Below are 11,823 nucleotides of genomic sequence, written 5' to 3'. Positions count from 1 at the left end.
TTGAAGGAAAAATACTAGTAAATAAAAAAAAAAAAATCAACCACTATTGGGTGGCATGATAAAAGAGCAAAAAGAGTTTCATGAGCTTCTAAGTTCGAGTCTCTCCAAACACTAATAGGAGTGGTTATTGGGACTGTTACCCGACCAACAATTCCAAAACCTCGAAGGATTAATTCAGGTATGTACAAACTGGTACGAACACTTCTAATGATAAAAAAAAAAAAAAAAAAAAGGTAAAATGCCTAGACAAATATATCTGGCTAATTCATATAATATCTTTATAATTTGTTTGTTAGATTGTTGGTGCAATTAATAGAAGAGTATTATGTGAAAAGCAAGAGAGAGTAAAATTAGTAATTATACGGATTTTGATTAAAATTGCAACAGTAGCCTTAAGGGTGATTAAAGAAGCTGGGATGCTAACTGATTTTACCTTTAATTTATTGTATTATAAGAGTTTTCATCTTCATGACATCCGCTCATCCATTTGATTAAATGACTCATGTGGTTCATTATATAAATGGTTAACGTTAATCGAAAGATACCGTTATAAACATTTTCATATTAGGCAAACCACAAGACATAATTAACCTGTTATGCATATTAAATGTTTAATTAATTTAACATTTTTTTTTTAATCACTGTACCCCTTTGCAAACTCCCAAAAATCCTGTTTTACACCTTTATTAAGCAAATACGACGAGGATAGAGTGTCCATTATGGCCATTACTTAAATTACACCAACTTCTAATGCTTTATTGGGCCCCTTTTATAAGTGCCTTTTTATATATCCCTTGGGACGGAATGACATTTTGATACCCTATGTTTCTAGGAAAATAACTTATCACCCTTCATTTTGGAAACACACAACATCCCACCCATTTTTTAAATTCAAACGTTGATTTTAAAAGTCAATGAGTATTGTCATCCTTTTATGCAATGAATATATTGTTAAACAAATAAAAAAGTAAATCTAAATGATCTCCTTTTATACTCTCATCAAGACCAAAACTAAACACATAACAATAATAATAATAAAATCAACCACATGCGATTTGTCAGCTATCAAACCATAATGGGTCACATTTGATCACAACTTGGCCATGATGGGTGTTGCCAAATCACAACCAAGTCGCGAACTAACCATCCCTAGTGTCACAAGGCCTAAACTCCATTCTAGACATTGCTCGGCACAAGCACAAGCATGCCAAATGCTTGTCAGCCTTCCTAAATGTGCGTATCCCTGCCACAAATTATAGCAACAATATACAACAGAGGCTACTAAAATGTAAAGCAATACAATATACAGGAAAAATCCCAACCCTATATTATGTATAAATAATGCAAGGATAACTAGAAGAACAATACTACACCAACAACTCTCTCTCACAAACTTTCTCTCACAACCCAGATGTGGCAGCTTGCAATTGGTCAATTCACAACGATTCCCACATGGGTCCCACTAATTAATTGCAAGCTGACCAATTGTGAGCTGTTATATCAGGGTTGTGAGAGAAAGTTTGTGAGAGATGATTGTTGGTGTAGTATTACTCTAACTAGAATGCTCCCATAGTGTTTCCCCACTGTTACAATCTGATCCCCCACTCACAAATACAACACTCAAGTTACAACAATGGCACATACACACATATACCCCTCTCTCACTTGACGTCCCAATGCCCATGCCAACACATGCTTGCCCGCACATGTATCTACTTTCAAGTTTCCACACCCGCAAGCTTAATGGACTGTCTTCTCACCATCTTGCATCAATGCATGCTTCGTGCCTTGATGCTCAAACACCCCATGATTGACGCCAGCCATCCTCATCTGGCATGCTTCCATTCACTATCTTGGCAAGATTGTGGCCAATAATGAAAGCCACAAGCCTGCCCATGCCCATGATACCTTTTAAGGATCTAACAAACCTCCCCCACCAAAAAAACCCGATATCCTCGTCAGAACAGTGAAAATGTACTCCTACACAATCTCTTTAAACTGCCACAAATCAGCATCTCTTTCCCACGAAATTTCACTATCTTTACCACTCTTCCATTTCACCAAATATTCAATTTGGCAATTCTTCTTATGTTTTCCTATCCTTCAGTATCTAAAATCTTCTCAATCTCATCATCAGACTGTTTTCTGATCATAGGAGGAGCTTTCTTAGCTTGGGTCCGTCAATAATCCTTTTTGTCTTCATGGAATGGTTTCAAGAAACTCACATGAAATGTGGGATGTACCTTGATCCATTCAGATAGCTTCAACCTAAGTAACAACACCCACTTTGCTTACAATCTCAAATGGCCCATCATATTTCAACACCAACCCCCCGTGCACTCGCCTTCTATTGATTTTCTTCCAAATTTGAAGAGTGAGTTTGGTAGCACTTGATCACCTACATCAAATTCTAAAGGTCTCTTCTTAGCATTCGCATACTTTTTCATAAGCTTCTGCCTATCCTTTGCCACCCAATCAGCAGTAGGAAGTTTTCCCCCTGCTGGCTGCTTTACAATCTCTATAAGTGTCAAAGGTTGCTATCCCAACACCAACTCAAAGGCACTCAACTCTGTTGAAGATGATTTATGAAGATTATAGCAAAACTGTGCTGAGTCTAACAAATCTAGCCAATTCCGTTGGCTAGCAGTCACATAATACTGAAGATATTCCTCCAGCAACGCATTCACCGATTCAATCTGACCATCTGTTTGTGGATGATTAGCTATAGAAAACTTCAATTCAGTTCCCATCATGTTGAAAAGAGCAATCCAAAATCGTCCAATGAACCTTGCATCTTAGTTACTAACAAAATCCACTGGCATCCCAAAATACTTCACCATGTTTTTATAAAACAAGGCAGAAATTGTCTCCGTTGTACATTGCTCATAACTCCAAGTTAACACCCTTTCTCGTCTTTGAACTAGTCTCTACCCTCATTACATTCATTAGTTGCATCAGATTCATTGAGATTTGCTCCCCACTAGTCTCTCCCTCCTCGCCAATTAGAGCATTAAACTTTTCTCTCTTTGGGCTATCTCTTGAATGATGTGGTCCTCCAAAAATAAAACAGTTGGACATTGTTTTACTCTTTTTGTTATTTTTAGAAAACGTATTCCCACCAATTGCCCTTCCCTTATGAATGGTAGGATTTTTCTTCTGAAACTAGAAGTCTTTCTTCTTGTTTCCCTTAAACTCCCAGTGATCCTTCTTCTTTGCTTTTGTCACAACAACATGCTCTTTCTCCTTATTAGTTTTGAAGTATACTAACCCATTAGTAGCAGCAATCGCACTAGGCAAATCCTACACCTTTTGCCTTCTCAATTCAACTTGCGCCCAACCTTGCAAGTCTGAAATGAAGTTAAACAATTTGTCCTCCTCAGACATATTCTGAATCTCTAACATCAAGGAACTAAATTCCTTCACATACTCCTTCACAGTACCCTTTTGCTGGGGCCTTATCAATTGATCCTTGGCCATCCATGATGTATTCTTGAGTAAGAATTGATCCTTAAATTCCTTTTTGAGTCTGTCCGAAGTATCAACCTTAGGTCTCTCTACACTAACATCATCTGCCAACCTTGTGTGCCACCATAATTTAGCATCACCAAATACATGTTGGTTATTGAAACATTCTCAACATCAGGGACCTTTGCGGCCTCAAAATATTGCTCCATATCCCACAAAAAGTTTTCCAACTCCTTGGCATTTCTAACACCCTTAAAAACCTTAGGTTCGAGTTGTATTTCCCTCATCGAAACCAAGGGGCACAACATGCTTCAACAAGACATTATCATCCTCTAGGGCATCAAGTCTCTTGTTGGTCAAATCCAACAATTCCATACTTGCGTATAGAAAATTTCAAAACTTTGATCATATTGATCAAGTCTCTCATTGATAGTCATAGTCTGACCATCTTGATTTTCACCCATTAGTTGTTCAAACTGATCAAGTCTCTTATTGATGGTCATAGTCTGGCCATCTTGCACCCCCCCCCAAAATCAGTTCCTCCAACTGAGTGACTTTTTCCCTCAATGCTTCCATCTCCATCCACAAGAACAAGCAACAATAAAAATTTAAAAACAAACCTTGATAAACTGGGTTCTGATACCAATGTCGTAGGGTCTAAACTTTTTTCTAGGCACTACTCGACACAAGCACTCCAAATGCTTGTCAGCCTTTTTGAATATGCATATCCTTGTCACAGATTACAACATCAATATACAAGAGAGACTACTGAAATGTAAAGTAAACAATATACAAGAAAACTCCCAACCTTATGTATAAAGAATACAAGGATAACTAGAATGCTTCCACAATGTTTCCTTACTGTTACAATCTGATCCCCCACTCACAGATACAACACTTAAGTTACAACAATGGCACATACACACATATCCCCCTCTCTCACTTGAAAAAAACAACATGCTTGCCTTATATACACATTGGAAAGGCAGTTACATGATGGTTACAAGAGTAGTTATAACCTACATAGTAGTTATCAAGCAGTTAGATAATTACACAAGTTTATTTAGACAAACATAAATGTCTCCCAACATTTGTCTACACAACCATGTAGCTTTGTTTGAGCATTCCCATCAGTCTAGCACATGCCCACATGCACACCACGTACATTGTTGCCTGCTGCTCGCATTACCCACATGTGCACGTCCTAGTCCATGCACTGCTTGTCCTGCTCTTGGAAGCCCTAATGCCCATGCCAACACATGCTTACCCGCACATGTACCTGCTTACAAGTGTCCACACCCGCAAGCTTAAGGGACTGTGTTCTCACCATCTTGCCTCAGTGCGTGCTTGGTGCCCGACGCTCAAACACCCCATGATTGACACCACCCATCCTCATCTAACATGCTTCCATGCACTGTCTTGACAAGGCTGTGGCCAATGATGAAAGCCACACGCTCGCCTATGCCAATGACACTTCTTAAAGGTTTAACACCTAGCCCCTTCAATGACTATGCTTCACCTTTGCAATCATCTACATTTAATTATGATTTTTTTATTTGATTTTTTTTAGTTTTATATTGTTGTTTAAATGGGAGATGGTGTATTAGCTCATAAGTTTGTTGTGTGAATGGGGTTTACAAATGGTGAATGCGTTTGATGTGGAGATGGATAAATTTCATTGTGGTGATATGATGTATTTCGATTAAGTTTAGTTATAGAGGATGTATTAATTTGTATTTTGCATTGGCATTAGTTTGGACAACTCAAATTGATAAGTTATTAATTTGCAATGAGTAAATGACATATTCCTACCCAAGGTTTAACGAAACCCCGATTGGTACCCTTAGTTTCAAAAATTCCAGATCTCTACCCTTAAATGGACGTCATTAGTGAAGGATGGGTTCTAACAGAAGGGCAAGGTTTTTTTTACCAAACTGCCCTTGGACCTTCTTCTTCTTTATCTCCCCTCATCTTTTTCACAATTGTTGACCTTTTGGTTGCCTCCCAACTGATTTTTTTTAACCAATCATAATAGGAACACTTCTCCAAATTACCACCACCTAGCCACTACTGCTGAACAACAAACCTAACCCAAAACTCATTCAAATTGGCTGGCTGTGCAGTAGGAGGGAGAGTTGCACTCAATGCTGGTTGGGAATTAGTTAGGGCAATACGTCAAGTAGGTGGTGGGCGACGACAGTGGCAAGGAAAATCAGTATTTGATGGCGGTGAAAATAGCTAGAAAAGACCCACAACCAATCAACAAGTCATATTCACTCCTAAACACAACAAAACCCCATCAAATCGAACTTCAAACAAAGGCTCCAAATCAACCCAAACCTAGTTGTGAGGGAAGTGACGGACGATGACCAGCAACCAAATGATTATCAGAGATGGAAGGGGTTTTTGTGAGGGGAGCGCGGTGAGGTAAATGGAAGTGATGGGAGGGATTTTCGTTGTCGGAATCAACAGGAAAATAACAAAATTGCAACCCTAGATGAGCGGTGGTTGATGATTAAGGGGTAATCATGGGTGGGGTCAAAGGGGTTTTGGTTTGTTGGTTGAAAGGAAGTGATTTGTGGTGATAGGCATGTCCGGTGATGCAAAAATCAAGAGACTAGGCGTTGCACTCAAAGGAAAGGCAAAAGTCGCATGGGGAAGAATAAAAAATGGAGAAATGCAAGAGGGAGATGGCTAGATCTAGGCTAGACAGACACAATCATTGGAAAGGATTAGAAAATGGCTGGTGGTGATGCCAACAAAGATGAGGGAAAGTAGAAGATGAAAAGATTGATTTGACAGAGTTTTTTGGATCCTCTCTCTTCTTTCTCTCAACAAATTACCACTTTACCCTTTGAACGTTATATTAAACAATTTTCCGTTAATATCTGAAATTTATGAAACCAGGGGTTTCAACTTGGGATTTCGCTAAACCTCGAGTGGGAATATGTCATTCACTCATTTGGAATTAATTTCTTATTAATTTAGAGTTTCTGATTAATTGAAATTTTGGTTAATTTGAAATAAATTAATCTAAAAATAATAAGACAAATCATAACTATCTCTAAGCCTCTATATAAATGCTAGAGCTTTCTCATTCAAGGCATCATGAAACCTTCATTCACCAATCTTTAAAAAATTCTTAGCATTCAAACATCATTTCGTAACCACTTAAACCAAGAGATTTTATTAAAAAACCCTAGCCGCTTTTACTCTTTGTCCATCACTAAAACACTCAAACATTACATCCATTTTTTTCGAACACATCAAACATTAAATTAGTCCCCAAACACCATACAAATCACACTAATGAATCAAAATCGCTTTCTTTCCACAAACATCAGAATCCAATCCCCTCTTTGGGTTTTCTCTTGCTACCCTTTTACATTTTTGAGAGATTAGTTTGTCATTTTACATTCATTAATCCCTTAGGTAGTTTTTCCATGTTAGAATGAATCTTTTTATGCCCAAAATTGAAGTCAAAAGACAAAACCTTGCAAACCCTATAGTTTTTTCGTAAGCTATTTGACACAATCTACATTAGATTGAAACAATGTTTTCTTTGAATTTTCTGCATTTTCAAAATATGATTTTTCTACGAATGTCTTTGGCTTTAATTTCAATATTATACTCACTTGGAACATTTTTAAAACATGCAAACATTTACTAACTTGTTAGATGTTTGACTCCCACTCCTTTTCTCTATAAAATTTGCCTTGGACTTCTTTGTTTTGACTTTAGTGATGACAAGGCTACAATAGCATGCTCCTTGGAGTGACTTCTTGTAAGGAGGTCATGGGTTGGCTCAAAGTTATTTAAAAGCGTGGTCGAAGTCCAAGAAAAAGGTGCAACGATCCATCATTAGGCCCAAGTCAACAATGGACCCTTCTCAATTTATAATCTATATTTTGTTGTATTTATTATCTTTTGTCAATTTTTCATAAATACAAAAAATCGCCAACAATTGTTAATTTGTCATTAATAATTATTTGAAATATATTTATTATTACTTTTTTTTTTTGGTTATTTTGATAATCCAAAAATCTAAGGGGGAATTTAGTCATTGCCTTATGAATCGGTGTCAGATAGGGATGGGCACGGGCTGGGGCAGGGCCGGGGATCCCTGTCTCCGGCCTAGGCCTGAAAGCCCAAGGGGATTCCCCAATCCCGGCCCGAAGCCCGTTTGGAGAATTCAGGGAATCCCCGAAAAAAGCTCGTTCCCCGAATTCCCCGTTTGGGGGTTTTTTTGTATTTTTGTATCCTTAGTTTTATTATCCTTTTCTCCAAATTATATATACCAACCAAAAAGAAAAAAAAAATTAAATATATAATATAAATATTAAACATAAAGACCCTATCATCAAAAAAGAAATTAAATCTATAATGTACATATTAAATATAAAAACCATCATACTAATATACAATATATAATGTATAATGTCAAATGTATACCATATATAATGTATAATATATAATGTTGAATGTGTAACTTTTGTTTCATAGCATTAACACACACACACACACACACACACATATATATATATATATTACAAATATTTATAATGATTTATTATATTTAATCTAATTTTATTTATTACCTATTTGTATATAGTTTCATAAAATACTTACACAATTATAATTTGTTATTGTACAATGTATAATTGATTTTCAAATATTAAAATTATTATAGGTATATATGATTGATTTTCAATTATTAAAATTAATATATATATACGGACCGGGGCAAAACCTATCCTGACCCCAGCTCGTCCCCGAATTCTGGGGCTAATCTTGGACCTGATCCCGACCGAAAGCCCAAACGATTCGGAGAAAATCTGCCCGATTCGATACGGGTTCCCGCAGGGCCGGGCTTTGTGCCCATCCCTAGTGTCATAGAATAGCTACAATTTTCATCTTCCTGAATTGGTATTAACTATTAACAAATACTAACAAAGGGTGAAACGTTTATGGTTTTTGAAATTGAGGGTATCCTTGAGTAAGACCAAACTTTGGGTGGGAGTTGGTAATTCGGCCTTGCAGCAATGAGCAAACATGTTTGCAACTGGAGACTTTGAGACTCGTGGTGAATGGTAAGTGGTGACCAGCTGTGCTTCTTTATCCGGTACCTATTGTCTCCAGGCTCCAGCCGATCAGAATTCTGTCAAATTGCTTGCGAATCTGTGATTTTCAATTGTCCTCACTCCCAACTCGGTCATTATAGGTATCATGCCCGACTTTGATTCACTATTCTTTCCATCTTAATTTTATTAACTTTCTCTTATAAATGTGACGTAATAATTCACAATTAATTAAATAAGATCTATTACAAACTGACAAACTACTAATTGTCACATTGCGTTTATGAGAAAAGTTTAATGAGAAATGTTTATGTAATATTACTTTTTACAAATTTACGAATTAATTTTATAATTATTATTTTTAGTTTGTAAATAGAAATAGTATTTGAAATTCATACCACTATCACTTGGTATAACAACGGTACAGGAATATTGGTATGGTAAAATTAACTCCCCCTGTTTAATAAGATTTTAATATCATAAAATTAAACCTTAGTAATCCTCAAATTTGATAGATTCAATGACTTGAAAGAAGCTTGGATCCACATCACAAAGTATTGAGTCGTGAAGTCAAAGAACGGAATTAAAATGATGCTTATGGAATTAAAATGATGCTTACTCCAAGACGAAATGGTTTTAAGTTATCCAATGGCGTCGATCCAAAGGCAATTGATCAAATGGATTATTAATAAGAGGGAAAGACTTAGGTATAAAACATTTAATTACCATTCATCTCCCGTAAAACCGACACTCAACATACTAGAGTCTACACACTCTTCTCTACGCTTGTCTATTTAATCCCATTACTGTTCTCACGCCACTACCCAGCACGTGAATATCACATTCCACCAGAAACAAACAATCATCTTCATCTTCATTTACAATACTCTCATGTGAATTTTATATTGGACCATCTTTTATCCTCTACTTTCATTCTCACGCTACCATCGATCATTGCGTTGATTTATTCTATATTTCCTCCTAATCATATGAAAATTTAAACACATTTTTAAAATTACTGTTTAGTACCTATTCAAACTTCTAATACAACTGGATTCATCATTTTAAATTTTGTAAACCAAATATCTTAGAATACTGTTAGTCTGTTAGAGAATGAAAAATCCTTGTCATTTTTAATTTTTTTTAAGTCAAGTCAATATATTCATATCGTTTTGAATTTTCATTTACCTTGCTGGCATTAACTAAAGGTCTTTTTAGGTATTATGTATAATATATTAAAATCTTTAAATAGTCAAAATTATTTATTAAAAACAAGAATTCCTTTTGAGACTAATAAATGCTAATTTATCATCTCCTCAAATTTTACGCATATATATTAATGAATCATAAATCATTCATCATTCTTTAAATTTAAATAGTAATAAAAACATGTGATGTATTGTACGGTTCCACAGATGCTCACGGTGTGATCAGCAGCACCAGATCATAACCTTACATATTCTTTAATGAACCTTGACAAAACTAAAGGACGCGTCAAGCCAGCCTGGCTTTCTTCCTCTCTCTCTCTCATTCTATCCTCTGGTCCCTTCTCATCCACCATAGTTCTAATTATTCGAATAATAAAAAATAAAAAACTAAACAAAAATGCCTGTCACAACTCCTTGTTAGTTAGCTCTTTTTTTTCCTCAAATCTCCAGAAATACTCCAAAAATTCTTACACTATGACACTCCAATTCCTCTCTCTTCTCTTCATTCTTTCAACAATTATTACCACGGCACTCTCAACTGACCTTCCGTTGTACAGAGAAGCACCGGCATTTCGAAACGGCGGAGAATGTCCCAAAATGGCATGGTCCTCACTACACAAAAAATCTCTCAATCCTTTGGATGTTATTCACCTAGCCATGACTCTCGATTCCACCTACCTCCGTGGCTCAGTCGCTGGCGTCTTCTCCGTACTCCAACACGCCACGTGTCCCGAAAACATCGTCTTCCACTTCATCAGCACTCAGCGCCAGCGCCCTGAGTTACGTCGCATCATCACCGCCACATTCCCGTACTTAAACTTCGAAATCTATAACTTTGACACCAATCTAGTCAAAGGAAAGATCTCGTATTCGATTCGTCAGGCGTTAGATCAGCCCTTGAATTACGCGAGAATTTACTTGGCTGATCTTTTACCGTCGGGCGTTGGCCGCATTATTTACTTTGACTCGGACCTTATAGTGGTTGATGACGTGGCGAAATTGTGGAGTATTAACTTAAGAGGACATGTGCTAGGTGCACCGGAGTACTGTCACGCTAACTTCACAAACTATTTCACGTCAAAGTTCTGGTCAAACCCGGTATTTGCGGGGAGTGTTAAAGGGAGAAAGCCTTGTTATTTTAATACGGGCGTGATGGTGACCGACTTACGGAAATGGAGAGAAGGAAAATACACAGAGAAATTGGAGTACTGGATGAGAATACAAAAGAAGTACAGGATTTATGAGCTGGGGTCATTGCCTCCATTTTTGCTAGTGTTTGCTGGGGACGTTGAAGAAATTGAACACAGGTGGAACCAGCATGGACTTGGCGGAGATAATCTTCAGGGGTTGTGTAGAAATCTTCACCCCGGTCCGGTTAGTTTGCTTCATTGGAGTGGTAAAGGTAAACCTTGGTTGAGAATTGACTCAAAGAATCCTTGTCCGTTAGATTACTTGTGGGCCCCTTATGATCTGTTTCGTCATAAGTCCTTGTTCTCTGATAGCTGATGAGAGTTTAATTAAGTGGCGTGATTAACGGTCGTTGATTTTCTTGAAAATGGATGGATTGGATGAAGTTTGGGTTGGGGAACATTAGGTGGAACATGGAGATTCGATGATGATGATGATGTATGTATGCATGCATGTAAATGTAATGGGTTTGATTTTGATATAAAATAGTGGAAAGTAGGAGGTTTCAATCAGGTGGTTCTCCTTTCGCTTTTTTTGGCCAACATTATTTAATTAAAGTTTGTTTCTACTTTTTCTAGATTTATAAGTGGATTCTCTTCCCTATGTAAATTGCCATCGATAAATAATAATAAATTTTTTAATTGAACAGGATTTTCCCTTTTTAGTTACAATTTTTGTTCCATAAATTGTGGGGACATGTTATAGATAATGTTAGGGGGTTGGATACTGTGGTCTTTTAAATAAAGTTATCCTAACTAATTAAGAATTGGCCAATGGCCTCACTTCTCCAGATCTCCTCGTTCAAGCTCTCTTTGAAGAAGAAGGGTAAAACACTCTCTTAATTATTTTTTCCTCATAATTAAAGTGGATCAGTTTATTGACCT

At 36.8% G+C, this 11,823-nt stretch overlaps 1 protein-coding gene across 1 annotated transcript; it reads left to right on the top strand.

Moving 5' to 3' along the window:
- Positions 1-10,111: 10,111 nt before the first annotated feature.
- On the top strand, positions 10,112-11,577 carry LOC116107524 (probable galacturonosyltransferase-like 3). Its single transcript, XM_031393797.1, has one exon. It carries the CDS (start codon positions 10,226-10,228, stop codon positions 11,255-11,257), a length of 1,032 nt encoding a protein of 343 aa, XP_031249657.1. The 5' UTR covers positions 10,112-10,225; the 3' UTR covers positions 11,258-11,577.
- The last annotated feature ends 246 nt before the right edge of the window (positions 11,578-11,823 follow it).

This window comes from Pistacia vera, unplaced genomic scaffold (assembly GCF_008641045.1).
Source record: "Pistacia vera cultivar Batoury unplaced genomic scaffold, PisVer_v2 Contig539, whole genome shotgun sequence".
NCBI classification, from domain to species: domain Eukaryota; kingdom Viridiplantae; phylum Streptophyta; class Magnoliopsida; order Sapindales; family Anacardiaceae; genus Pistacia; species Pistacia vera.
The sequence above is the reverse complement of the archived record's forward strand: the minus strand, read 5'-3'. Positions and strand labels throughout refer to the sequence as shown.